At 43.2% G+C, this 14,846-nt stretch overlaps 1 protein-coding gene across 2 annotated transcripts in view; it reads right to left on the reverse strand.

Annotated features, from left to right (window-relative positions):
• magi3a (membrane associated guanylate kinase, WW and PDZ domain containing 3a) overlaps positions 1-14,846 on the reverse strand; it is a 127,840-nt gene that overhangs the window by 24,786 nt on the left and 88,208 nt on the right. Inside the window, exons 4-8 of one of the 2 annotated variants that reach the window (XM_079358828.1) lie at positions 9,944-10,150; positions 6,489-6,651; positions 5,602-5,681; positions 4,041-4,098; positions 1,137-1,240 (exon numbers count right to left, since the gene is read on the reverse strand). In XM_079358828.1, coding sequence (XP_079214954.1) covers positions 1,137-1,240; positions 4,041-4,098; positions 5,602-5,681; positions 6,489-6,651; positions 9,944-10,150 — 612 coding nt within the window. Of the gene's footprint in view, positions 1-1,136; positions 1,241-4,040; positions 4,099-5,583; positions 5,682-6,488; positions 6,652-9,943; positions 10,151-14,846 lie in introns of both variants that reach the window. The other variant, XM_079358827.1, reaches the window with a different exon arrangement.

The raw sequence follows: 14,846 nt of genomic DNA on the forward strand, positions 1-14,846 counted from the left end.
CTATTTCAGCCCTGCTCAGAACAGGCTGTTTCTGTGTCTGTAGCTTTAAATATGTAAATGAGCGGTGTCTGACCACGCCCCCTCTTTGGTAGGGGATTTGTCTAGGGATTTTTTGCACCATATAAAATTGCTTACTGTGAGAAGGCAAAGTCAGAGGGCAGAACAAACACCTAGCTGTGGGAGTGTCACCCACCTGGGGAAGGGGTTACTGCCATTTGTGATGTCATAAAGGGACAATCTCCAATCGGCCTGATTGAGCACACATTCTTTTGAAAAGTGGAGCAGGTAAAAAATGGAGAGGATGTAGTTTTCTCATCATTGGGGAATTTGTAGACAGACTAGGGACACATGTTAGTTAGAGAAACATGGCAGTGTGTATTTTGCACAATATGTGACCTTCAAAATGCCCAGCTGATGATCATATTAAAGAAACAGAGCTGTCAATCTATTGAGCAGTTATTGAGATATTTAGCTGAAAATCTTGGTGCCAAAAGTCGGAATGATCACGGAAGTCATTAGGATGCATCCTCTGGGGACCATGATGTCTGCACACAATCTTATCTCAAACCAAACTTAGAAGAGTTATTTCATTCTGGACCAAAGTGACTGAATGGCCAACAAACTGCCTACATGCTAGCAGGCAACCCTCAACTATTTATATAGTTTTTATATTAAACAAAAAGACGATTTCCATTTCCCTCTTAGGATCTAAATATGAAGTCACAGTCATGAGTTACATTTAGCATCCTCTCTCTCTACTTCACTTTCTGGGCTGCATTTTAGGCAAATGATCTCACTTCCTGCCAATTTTCCCTGATGACCATCTTCCTGCCCTCAACCTAAACCATGATGTTGTGCTTACTTTTTTTTTTTTAGAACTTTCCATGGACCAGTGGAAAACCACAGCACTCATGAAAGTAAAGTGAATCCTATAAAAAAATATGGTTTCATCACCATTAAAATGTCAAATGTTCTCATATTCCTGCTCAATCACAGTTTAAAATGTTGTATCCTGACAACATCAGCTGTAAAGGTGACAGTCAACAAGTCTGTGCAACCCCCACTCTGTTCAAACAACTCCAAAAGAACACCTGTACACTTTCTGCTTCACATTACTCAGCCGATGGTGCAGTTACCTGAGGGTGTGGCTACAGGTGGAGAAGCAGTCGGCATGTCGACGCTCACTTTTCTCTTAGCTTCCTGAACTGGATTCTCAAACTGCGTCTTCTGGTTGATATGGCTGCAAAAGGGGAAAAAAAAGACATCAATAGATACACATTGATAATGCTAGAAAACATGTTTCTGTTTCTATTGGGCTAAAACATGCTATGACGGTGTAAGCAGTCACCTGTATCAGTCGACTACACCCAGTCTGAGTATCAGCCAATGTTTCTGCTTTTGTTTTCATCTGTGGCCTCACACACACACACAGCTCATCCACACTGCTGATACTGCTCTTTGTCTGTCATGCAAACCTGTGATTTGACTATGAGGGCTGGGTGTCATGTTACACCTGCTGGTCAGACAGCCCGTCATATTGCATTCACCGTGTTTAAAATACGCTAACAAAACCTCAAACCTGAACCTGTCTATGATGTTGTTGCAACACACACACACACACACACACACACACACACACACACACACACACACACACACACACACACACACACACACACACACACACACACACACACACACACACACACACACACACACACACACACACACACACACACACACACACACACACACACACACACACACACACACACACACACACACACAGCTGAACCCAGGGCACGTCTATAAAAAAAAAAAAAAGCCTGATTGCCCGGTGAGTTCAAAGAGAATAGGATAGAGGGGATCACTCGCAATCTTCGCTGTGATAGCCCGCGTTGCCTTGATCGTATCATCTGCTCAATGCATTTTTAATCCCAGGATCAAAAGATTCAATAAACTCTAGATAGACGTAGATTACAATGTGCCTCTTTTTAGTATTACAAGCCCGAGGATTTCAGCATTTTCTAACGCTTCTGACAATAAACAGCCTTGCAAATCCCGGATCAGCAGCTTTGATTTGGGGGAATTTGCACTAAACTTAATTTAAGAACAAGGTAAAGACTCGCAGGTCACACCTGTGTGCTGAAACATTTCCTGCTACCTGGAGAAATGTTGCTCATCTTCTTAATGAGCTTTAACTGCAGTAAATCCTGATCATGATGGCACTTTGGGAAGACAAAGGGCATAAACGCTGCACAATGAATCAGCCCCATGCTGAGACACTGATGCTATATGTGTTTGTGTGTGTGGGTGTGTTTGTGTGCATGCAACAGAAAGTGCTCTGCACTCTCGCTGTGCATGACTCAGGCTCAGAGATCCCCTCCCCATTAAGTCTGCAGAGATAAACATTCCCCTCCTTCACTTTCATTTCCACTCGTTCATTTCCTCTGCGGCTCTCCGTCTCCCTGTCTTTGCTCCTTGATTGCCACACCTCATGTTTTGTTTGGCACTCGGAGGAAATAATGAGTCGTTGTGTCACATTGTCGCATTCGGTCGTTCATTCATAACAAAAATTTGGCTGACAGAATAAGAGACAGAGGGGCCGAGGAGAGGCAGCCCCTTGATGACCCTCTTGCATAACCCCCCTCCCTGCATGCAGGTCTGTGCCTCTTTGTCCACAGTAATGGGACTAAAATGAAACATTGTGCTCTTGTTTACACTCCGGATCACAGTGGACTCTCGCCCCTTGTTTCTCTCACAGGGACCCCAAACCTTTATTGTCTGTTCCCCACTGTCTTTTCTCTTCCACACATTGCTCAGTGTTTTCTGTGCTGACATGATTGCATCCTGATGGACTGTGGGAAACTGTATGAGCTATTGTATATTTCACCATCGCGCACCGCTGAGATTCAACAGCTCCACATTGTTGTGATCTGTCTGGAATGTGGTCATATGGCCTACAGCTTCAGAAGATGTAAGTAAATTAGCATGAAAGAGGCGGGAACGTACTTTCCCGTAATATGACAATGCCAAATGATTGCATCATTTTGATAAAATCTCAAAATTAAAATCTGGGAGCTGGACTGTTTCTGGTGGGATTCTGTAAACTCTCCTAATGAAATTCTGTTGTATGCTGTTTCATATTTAGCTCCAATGGACTACAGAAAAACGCCCAATGGTAACACAGCTGTACAGAGAACTATACAAGGTTTTACTGATGAAAAGCCTCAGTCTCACAACATTCAGTGTGAACCCCGTCTCACTGAGACTTAACAGAACTATAATTTCCATCTTCTTCTTCTACAGTAAATAATAATCATTTTCTAAATTTTAACTTGTGTGATGTCCTGCTGCTCAGACATTGATAGCATGGTCGACTGGTCCACTTCATGTTACTTAGCAAGAGTTTTTGAACTTTGCATTTCAAAACGCGCCTCTTCTCAAAGGTCAAGTTTCCTTTTCTTGCAGCATTCTAATTTAGTCTTGTTTGATTTATGAGTTTATGCCTTTTATGTTGTTGTTTTCATGCTACATGTCTCGTGTTTTATTTGCCATAAATTCACATTGGAATACACCTTGATGTTAGGAGGGCAGAGTGCAGTATCAATAATCACAACTGGTTTAAAGCTTGTGTGAGTCCATCTCTTTGCTGCTTCGTAGCGCTCTGTTGACAAAAACAACCATCCCCTGCTTTCTTAGCTTCACAGTCAAACGTCTCACTCATTGTGAATATTTGCTGTTTAAGATGTACAACCGGCTGTTTCTTCAGCGTCTGACACATCCCTATAACAGCATTCATTTAGGAAAAAAAAAAAGTATTGTATATTTTGACCTCTGCAGGGATCCCACACAGGTGTGCTGCACTAAAAACCCAGGTTAAGCCATTACAGTAGACTGTAACTTCAGCAAACACACACACACACACACACACACACACACACTGAACTTAAGCATGCAGTAAGCAATATCCTCTGCATCAAGCGATTCACAGCTGGAGCCCCACAGGTCGCTTCGGGCGCAGGGAGAAGTTTACTCACTCAACGTAGTAGGTGCCGTACTGGGGGTCCTCAATCTTCTCCCAGCCGTAGGGCAGCTCTGGGTGGGGGGAGAAACAGGCAGGCACATATCACTTCAGATACTGCTGGGGCACTACACGGACAATTGGACACACGCATTGAAGCATGGTGCTTTGACTGGCAGCCTCACAGCATGCCAACCGACACACGGAGAACAGGAGGCCCCCGCTTTGTATTCGTCACTATGTGTTTAGAGCTTAATACACAGAGCCGAGGAGGTGGCGAGGGGAGGAGGAAGTGCTGAGTTATTATGCAGCCTCCCTGGTATGGCATAACGTTGCTCTCTGTATGTGTGCAACATCTTGAGTTGGTGCTGCTGTGGGAAAAAAACACACGAGGCTCAGAGGGGATCTTTACGCAAGAGGGGCCATGGGAAATTGCCTTTTGAGAGATGCTACACTGATGAGCTCTCTGCATGTGTCCCTGATGTCATTAGCAGAGGAGAGGGGTGGGATGGAGACAGCAGGTTTGTGCTGTGTCAAAGGCGCGACTGTGACCAGGACCGCTCGGCTGTACAATCCCCGCCTGTTAGCCAGCAGCCTTCCTTTAAAGAGGTACGGTGGCAGCATGGGTATATGTTATGTGTGTGTATATATTTCTATGTAAGTCTTGCGGTGCGGCCTGAAACGCCCAGTATCGCAAAGGTGTCGTGTCCTGGATTGTAAACTTTTCTCCGGCTCTCTTTGCTTTTATTAGAGGGAATGTCCCATGTGGTGTTTTTACACTTTTTTTTCACTGGGCTGCACCACGCACGGCTGAATTTGTCACCTTAACTATACCTGGAATTTCCCTGCCAGGCCCTCTAGCAAAATTTGACACCATGTTGGGATGAGCCAGTGTGTGAACGCAGCAGGTCAGATTCAGTGCAGGCGTGCAGGGATGATAACGTATATATCATGCGAGGGATGAAATCTTTATGCACATAATGAAGCTGGAACTTCATTACCCCTCCTTCACTGATAATATGATTATTTCCAATAGCACATCACATTGATTAAAAGACTGCTACAGTGTTTGACTCTGTCCTGGGAATCTGCATCATCTGTATTATTTCATGTCTTGCCTCCTGAAACCCCGCCCCCTCCTCCCGCGTGACAGGAAACGCTTAATGCTGTGAGGAAAGAGTGTGAAGGAACAACTCAGGAAGACTTCATAGGCAGGCTGTCGTTAAATGTTTCTAGACGTTTTCACAAGTGTTTGACTCCAAATGGTTATGGATTGTCCTCTGAATAAGAAGGTGTTAAGGAAAGTTACTCTTTTTTACATCTCCAATACAGATCCAAAGCTAACCAATAGCAGTGCAGAGACTTCAGGGACTGTAACATCGTGTCCTTTTGTTACATTTTAAAAGACAATTTGTTGACCTTTTTTCTTATTTTGAAAAGGTCAAAATAAACTTTATTTAATAAGAACTGTAAGTCTAGTAGAAAAGTGTATCTTGGTGAGTATGTTAATGGGATGTAGCTCATGAACACACAAAAAAAGTAAGTAACACACCAACTACCTTTCAGCCTTTTCTCACCTCCTTCATCACACTTTTCAGGAGGTTTGGCCTTCCTGGCAAGGCGTGGGTCCAGCCAGGTGGTGGTCTTACTGTTGTGACTGAAAGACAGAGAGGACACAAGGGGGGTTTTTTTTTTAGACGGAGTACAAATCCTTAAAAAGCTCATTAAAGACACGACGACAGTTTGGCAAATAGCGCTGGAAACTCTCAGGAGCCACTTAACCCTGGAGCTGTTCCACCAGCTCGAACAAACAAATGAAAACTGTGACTAATGTATAATCCTTTGGGATCGAATGCCTGATTAAATAATCCTTTACAATATTAACAAATCTGACAGGACGCTTTTGAGACCAAACGAGAGAAAAGAGATTTTTTTTTATCAAAAAGGGGACCTTTGGAAGAGAAAAGTGAGCAGCTGCAGGGATCATAAAGAGCAGCAGTGAGGCAGCAGGTCAGGGGTTGGTGAGCTTCATTTAGTCTGTTGTTTCGCCCTCTCGGGCAGAGCGAGCTATTGATTTAGCGGAGATCAGCAGCACCTGGCTCAGTCAGCTCTCCATTGACTGCCTGTCACGCCAACCGGGCCAGGTAAACAAGGCAGGCCTGCTGCTTTTAGCAACCGCCAGCAGACTCGACATTAAACAAGGGGGAGGCGGGGGAATGAAAGAAAAACTTAATTGAGAGGAAGAGAGGCGCCATGGGTGAGCCCACTGATCCAGCTCCCATGTCCCAACACCTGGTTAGATACAGAACAGAGGAATGCGCTGCATGGGGAGGAAGAGAGGAGTCACTGCCAGATCTTTCAAGTCATTTGGCGCTAAATAAGATGGATTTTGAGAGGACTCGGAGTGGGATTCGCTCATGCTGATGTACGAGGACCCAAACAAAGCAATAAAGTAGCTACTTACTCTATGAAATAGACCATGCCGGTTTCTGTGTAGGCCATCTCCCAGTTTTTAGGCAACGGCTCCTGACTCTCATCCTGTGTGTTCCATGCCCGCATGTCCATAGCTGCTGCCGACTGGGTGTAGCTGGGCACCGTCTTCCTCCACTCCGCCTTGTCTTTGTGCTCTGTGGCCCGGCATTGGGAGAAGGACAGGGGCATGGAGACAGACAGGGGGATGGGGTGGGTGTAGGGGTACGGGAGGTGGTAGAAGGAGAAAGAGACAGGAGGTGAGAATGTGGCGCCATTGGAGCTCCTTTGAGCTCCTTGCATCTCTCCCTGCTGCTGCTGCTGCTGCTGCTGCTGCTGCTGCTGCTGTCGCTCGAGCTGATCTTCCTCTTTACTCTGGGTGGACGGTTACATCCACAAGAGAGGAAAGGGTAGACAGGGAGAGAGAGAAAGAGAGAGAGAGAGAGAGAAAGAGAGAGAGAAAAAGAGAGAGAAAGAGAGAGAGAGAGCACACACAAACACACCAAATGGAAGCACAGAAATTGCCATAGGATTTCCATGTCAGCTACGATGTACTGGGAACTGCCTCCAAGGCAAGGGCTGAGCTGACCAATGTTTCAGCCCAAGCCGCGAGCCCCACATCACAGCTCTATTTGTATCACACAGGGTGCTGCATACATGTGTGTGTGTGTGTTGTTTCTGCAGGTTTCTATCTGCCTGTGTATGACCCAGCTTCATCATGCTGTTGAATGCTCACTCTGTTTGACTGGGTTAATTGAATGGGAGGGATGGAAAGTGACAGCTGTTGACTGGAAGAAGCCAAAAGCCTTTTTGTGCAGAAATTGGGGCCTCGTTTTTTTTTTTTTTTTTTTTTTTCCATCGTGGAGGAGGTTTCTGCTTTATAAAGTCAGAATACATGCAGACACTTGCTCCAGGCCATCGCAGCTCTCAGACCTTGCAGAGAAATCTGAATCAGGCTGTTGCAGATGTAGGCTACATGCACTGAAGGTTAAAGGACACAAATAAAAAAAATGTCCACTTACAGTAATGCATAACTATAATTCAACTACCTTCAAGGCCTGCCTGTATGCTGTTCCCTTTGTTGTACATGCTTCATACTATAAATCTAATTCATCCATAGGCTGACGAAGACATAATAAACAGCTTCGGAGATTAGACAACTCATGAAGTACAGAATTCGGAGTGACATCCTTCTATGATTAACATTTTTTTTTTTTTTCTTGGCTGAGCTCCACAGAGCCATCGCCGCTGCCCAAGGCCACAGAGATGATGTGTCTCTCACAATGTTTCTCTCTTCGGCTCTTGGATGAGAGATGAGAAGTTGCACGCTCGCTGATCTTTTTTTCTTGAAATAATGTCGTCTTCTCCTCGGTCCCTTTAAATGCGACCCAAGAATCAAAGGGAGGCGTTCTCCTCCCTCCTCCTGAGACTCCTGGTTTTTAAAGATATAAATGATTCTTTACCTTAAATGGATGTGTAATGCAGGTCATTCTGACTTTAAGAAATGTATCCTCAATATAACAGCATATCCTTTATGAGAAACCTTAACTTACATACATGTTAGTCATAGCGTAACAGGTTAGTTGTCTAGTTAGTCTCCCAACCAAAAACAAAAAAAGAGAATGAAACATTTCATTTAATAATGTCTCGTAAATAAAAATAAACTCGCCTTGTATTTCTCTGTGTCATAACATGCATCACGAGGGTAAGTTATGAATGGTTGTTGAATATGAACAAAGAATGGTCGGTCTCTGAAAGTGTCCTTGAAGAAGCAAGCTTGATTTTGAAAGTATCCATCTAAAAAGAAAATATCAAGCCACTCCCCGCAAATAAATGAAAACACTCGTGACCCCATGCATCACAGGACAAGAGTTTGAGAGAGGAGCTGATTCTCGTCCTTATTCTAAGACAGTTGTCGTTGATTGCTCTTCCCTGAGATGCGCTCACTTCAGGGCTGAATTTATGTAGACAGGACAGACTCGTCTCAGAGATGTCACATCTGTTGTCAGAAATGTTTTGAATTGTTGCTTTCTCTCTCAATGTCTCAATAGACACTTAAAATGTGGTATTTTTTTTTTTTAGTACAGCTGCACTGTTGTTCATTTACTGCTCTGTGTGCCTTTAAATTGCCACCCGGGAAAAAAAAAAGTGTTTTGAATTTGAATATCGGGTGACCGTAGCTCTATCTGAAAGGACTTCGGATGGGAACCGGAGGGTCACCAGTTCAAGCGGTAGCTGGAGGTGGCCCGGTCACTTCCTGAGCACTGCCGAAGTTCCCTTGTGCAAAACATGACTGCTCGGGCGCTCTTTCCTGCATCACTGCATGTCCACAGAATTCTGTTTGTGCATCAGTCTCTCGACTCAGCGTGTCGGTGCAGTGGGCTCTCCACCAGTGGGTCTGGATCTACTCGAGGTTTATGCCTGTTTAAAGAAAGTCCTTCCATCCACATGTTGCCATGTGTTTGCTCGTGGTGGACTCACTCTGTATGCAAAGTGTCCTGGGATGCACTTTGTTGTGATTTGGCACTAAATCTATATACATGGAATGAATGGCTTTATCGTGTAAACCAAAAAGATGCTGCTAAAACAAATACTTATACTTTAAACTCTAATAAATGCAAATACCTGAACATGATGATGTAAAACCCAGGAGAATAACATGACACAACCAGGTAACACAAGTGGCAGTGTGATGCAGTTTGCATCGGTAATTAACTGGTTCTGCAGCACTGGCTCTTTGAGTGGCTCTTTTGGCGAACGCTGTGGGGTGGCAGCGTGATAGTCTGGTGAGACGCCAGTCACTAAAGCCATGGCAGAGGAGAGGACAGCTGGAGGAGCATAAAGAGGCCCAGAAGCTGTTACTTTGCTCTGTTGAATGATTTAAGATGGATGAATGGCATTAAATGTTTTCATATGGACGGTTATTATGTAACATGTTGGAACATAATCCCAACAATTACCATCTTTCTTTGCAGCGCATTATCATAACTCAGCAGTTAGAGGGTTTTTTTTTTTTTTTTTTCACAACGCAGACCGTTCTCCAACAGCTGAGACGTGTTGTGGTTCAGTTCGTGCCATGCGAGGACATTCTTGTGGGGGGGAATAACACAAGGACAAAGTCAATCCCTCTAACAGAGCGAAGTCTGCTTCTATTGATCCCAGACACACTTTGGTTACGTCCCGACTTTCAGGGCTGTGATTTAATGCTGACCTTGCATGCAGAACAGCTAATCCCGGGATTGTTTTGTTTGGAGAAAAGAACGATAAGAAAGAAGAAAGAAAAAGGTCTTGCTGCGTTTGTATTCAGAGAATTATACATTCAGCTGGAGACAAAAAAAAACAATTATTCGAGTGAACAAAAACCTGCTGGGGTTTACATTTGGAGGACAGCAATACGGGGCAGAGCTGCATTACAATGAGATGTATGGAGAGAGTGATGGAGTTTCTCACCAGCCAGGCCGTTGACCATCGGAGGCCTCTCTTCTTCCTCCTCCTCCTCCGGTGCAGCGCTGTCCTTTCTGTCCATCTTACTGACAGAGGTGGTTCTTTTTCTCTGGACCTCAGAGTCAAATTCTTCATCAAACAGAACCTGGTCCACCAAATCTGGCTGCACAGGGCTGGGCTCTGCGGGGGGCTTCGGGGTCCCATAGTAGTTTCCTAGATTTAAAAAAAAAAAAAAATGAAGAAAAAAAAAATACCCTTGAAGATGTTTAACTAGCCAAGAAGAGGACTTCTGCCACTATGTGCATGGCATAATCCTAAGTTTAAATGCACACACACAAAGTAAAGAAACACAGAAGACAGAACAGCAAGTCTCCTCGAGGCTTTACAGAGAAAAAACAGAAAATATATTTTTTTTCTTTTTTAGGCAGAGTCGTGGCAAACGACTGTAACGATTCCAGATTGTTAAAAGCATCGTACTGTGAGCAATAGCTCTTGTTTAATCTATTTAAAGGGGGAGAAGGGTCTGAATTTGAACTACAAATCATATCTGGCAAAGAGTAGTGGATGGAACAAAATGAGGCCAAGCTCTTGCCATCATAACTCAGTTTTGTTTTTTGTTTTTTTTGGAACCATTCCTGAGTAAAGGTTGCTATTTATCCAACTTTTTTTTTTTCAAACCTTTATTTAGAATCACAGAGTAAGCCGTGAGATGTTTCATAAGGTCTATGGTATTCATGAATTTCTTCAGGCCAAAGCCTTGAATTCTTTATTGTTGTGTTATCATATTTCCTGCTTTATTCCCCAGAGAACTGTGACTGCAGCGTTTAGGTAGCTTCACTAACACTGGATCGCCTCTTTCAGTCCGTCAGCTTTCCTTTGCTGTCATGTAGACGCCCTTAGGCAGAAAACAGCCTTACTCCACAGAGCCAGCCTTCGTCTTTCCTCAACTATAGGAGAGAGGGGTGACCCACTTTACCACTCACTACCTTCTCTCTCTCTTTGTGCCCAAAACCAAAGCAAGGAAGTTAAAAGAACAAGAGGCGAGAACATAATCAGGGAGGTATGGCGCAAATATATCGATCAAGCGTTTGCTCTGGGATCTCACACGGTGCTGCAGTGTTGGTGTGGGATTGCGGCGCAGCTAAGCCCGGGCTGTGTCTGAGTGGCTGAACATTGTAGTGGAACAGTTAAACGGCACATTAGAGAGCGGACAGACACTGAGACGAAGTAGACGACTGGGAAAGGGATGGAAGGAGGAGGGAGGAGGAGGAGAGAGCACTTTATATACTGATAGAAATCTCATCCCAGTGGATTTAAGCTTCCACACAATGCCAGACGAGGAAAGATCTTTTTGACTTCGATTTCATTTTCTCCCATTTAAAACACACATTTTCAAAAGCTTACTAAATTAATATTAAATGCCCTCAGACACACACAACAGGATATAAATAGATTTGCACGTAAATAGAAGATGTATACGATAACTGATTAATGTAATTAGTTTTATCCGTGTTTTCATGTCTTTAGGATTAACATCGGCACCTTACTGAAAACCATTAAATCCTCTACTAGGCTTGTAATTAATGGGATGCATGCCAGCAGCATTCAAATTGAGGGAGTTGTATTAGAGGTGGTAATTTGTGTTTGAGGCTCACACAAAGGTACATGTAGCCGCTGTAAGTGCCTATTAGCAAAGAGCTGGGAGACAGCGGCCACAATAAGGAAGTGCACTGAGACGGATCGTGCTGTAATTATACTGTACTAATGAGGCACACTATGAAAAGTCGTCATTTAGGAGAATTTACAGCTTGGTGTAGTGTGGATGTAAAATGATACCGGCTGAATTGAGCTCGGGAGGCTGCAGGCTCGGAGATTTTCTTGAACTCCACCTAAAGAGGCGAGTTAAAAGTCTCTCTGAGGAGCCCTAAGTTTGTTTAAATCACACGTCTCCTCCTTCTTATTAACTTCACCAGTATTAACTTACGACGCAGTGATAGACAGAACCATTTATAATGTTCAAATACTCGGTCCTGTCAATATTTTTAATTTATACATGAAGGCTCTGTTTCATGTGGCAACAGTGAATGGTGTCTCATCACATCAAACATTTCAATCTGCTCATACAATATTAATGGGATTGAAAAAAAAAGGCGGCACATGGGGGACAAAGATGGATCAGATCAAACAGGTGGGGATCTGGGATTGAATGAAAACAGGATAAAGATAGTTTGTACTTTCGAGCGATTGTCCGTCTGAACACTTTGTGATGAATTGATCTGATTGTGGATGTTTTGTTTTTATGTATTTTGTCCGGATGTGGGTTGAATGTTGAATCGAATGGTGCTGCTCTAATGAGATATTTAATCTTTTGAATGATGAACCTCCCGTTGGCGCCACAAATTCACTTTTTTCTGCACTAATGAGCAAACCTTGAATCTTACGAAACAAAGTTCATCAACAGAAGAGAAGAGAGAAATGCATACTTTACATTAAATGGGGGGCAGTGGCAGAGTTTTGATGCAAGAGTACAATTCAAGAAGCCTTTCCAAATCCAATTTTTTGGGGGGGTCAAAAATACTGCAAACACATAAGACCTGCATATCTGAATGGAGATCTGTCGCAGAAATGGCTGCTCTCAGTTGGAAGCCTTGGTGGGGGAAGATAAGAAACGGTGTGCTGAGGAGACAGATTCTGTTTTGGGTCAAGAGACTGGTGTTACGTTTAATAATACTGAACATGCACTCTAAGTCACATATTAGATCGTGAAAGAAAATTGTAACTGAACATGCCTAATGAAAGGAAAGACGAGGACTACCTGATAAAAACAATGATCATGTTTGATTGGCCCAGACAGACTGCAGCATCAGATGACATTTAATTTCATCGTGAGCACATCTAGAGGTTGAGGCAGTATAGTTCTATATGGTCTCACTTATAGCTTTACCAGCTTAAGGTAGACTGATGAGACAGTTTCCATGATACAACAAGCTTTTCTTTTACCTTATCCGTCTATTACTATTCCGTAATCGTAAATTGAAAACTGACAATCTTTTTTCTCTCTCCCGCCGTTCGTACTTTATTCCTCTCCTCCCCGCCTTCAGAGGATTTCAATGTTAGTCACTTAGAAGTAAAACACAACAAATTCATATGAACCACATCAGTGTTTCTTCTCGTTTTAGTTTCTCATTTCATGTAAACCATAAAACACAGCAGCTTGCAAATGTGACGATTAAGCGCTTGCAGGTGTCTGTTTTTGGTCGCTCACACACACGCATGCATGCTTGCAAGGTGAGAGGGTGGTTGCATGGCGGCTCTCAGTAACTTTCTTGTTCTCTCTTCTAAAAAGGGAACAGGCAATAAATGTAAGCCAGTAATTACGGCGGTAGATTTTGAGGGGGGTGGTTCTGACATCATTAAGGTTGCCGAAGGATGACTAAACATCTTTCTGAATCAGGGCACATTTAAGAATCTGTCCTCATTATGAGAAATCGGACATTTGTAAATGAGACAGATTTATATGCCAGGACCAAGGACAGGTTAGATATCTCTCTTGCTCTAATAAAGATAAAATGTCATCAATCATGTCGGAGAAAGCTGCCGCCTGGACGTCTCCAGATGAGCTATTACTATTCTGAGCCGTAATGTTTTTATAAAGAATTATAGGCTACCTTTTAAGTTTGGCTTTCTTTCTTCCCTCTTTGCTCACATCATGCCGTCCAAACAAAGCAGCAGTATAAAGCCACATATACTAATTATTTTAGTCAAGTTACAGTAAGGGTTGTTCATTTTTGAAAACGACCTCTGCTCATCGTTTGTGTGGTGTAGAAACGACACAATCTCATGTCTCATTCAGCGGTAAATAAACACCAAACTTAAGTCATAATACATGTTGAAAACCATTTTACTGCTTACGACGGCCAACGATAAACATACAGTATAAACTCTGTCATTGGTGATGAGCTTTGAGTGTGGGCTCGAGAGCGAGCAGGGAGACGGGGAGGCGTGATTGGTTCATCACATTGGCACCTCGTGGCAGACAGAGGACGGATTTTAGTTGTTCCTTTTTCAGAGCACGTGAGTTATTCATGTTTTACTCTGAAGGTTTTGAGACACCTGAAGGGTCTCACATCGCTAACATTGAGATTTGAAAAACAACAAGATCCACTCTTAAGTTCAAATATTAGAATTGAGGTTTCTGTTCAACTTCAGTGATACTGGATGTGAGCTGTTTTTAATACATATTTATTAACTATTATTAATGCTGCGGTTCAATCAGAGGAAGTCACACAGCAGCTACTTGGCATCGAGCAGGAGCCTTGTCCACGGGCCAGGCATTGATGAATTTAATGCGGGATGGCTCATGGGGCTATACTTTTGGCAGCAGGTGTTTTCGATTTGGAGTCTACTGTGTTAATACAAGATATTAGCTAACATTACAGTCATTAGGTACTGAATGGATACCTCTGAGAACAGATCAGGGCGTCTCAGCTAACTGTGCATTTGCATGCTCACTGATAACAACGACATGGACCGCGTCATCATCTTCACTTTGTGACTAATTGGGGACAAACATTCTCAGACGGCAGAGCTTCTGCTTCCTCCTCTCATTGTGACGCTGATGACTCAAGCACACTGATTCAGGCTGCGCTTCAGTACATTTATGTACACGTGCATAACAGCTCTCGTCTCTTAATAAAAACATGTATAAAGGTTTATGTTGCCTCACATATTTGTGGGGAATGTCTCTAAACTTTGAGACAAAAAACCCTGCATTGTTTACTTTTCAGGGCAAATTATCCAGAGGTTTTAAATGAAGGGAATCACAGTCGGTATGATACTGCAGCACACAATTCTGCCAAATATTTTTTTTTTGTCATCAGCAGATTATGTAATTTAAAATCTTAAATCC

Source organism: Symphodus melops (assembly GCF_947650265.1).
Source record: "Symphodus melops genome assembly, chromosome: 13".
In the NCBI taxonomy this organism is placed as follows: domain Eukaryota; kingdom Metazoa; phylum Chordata; class Actinopteri; order Labriformes; family Labridae; genus Symphodus; species Symphodus melops.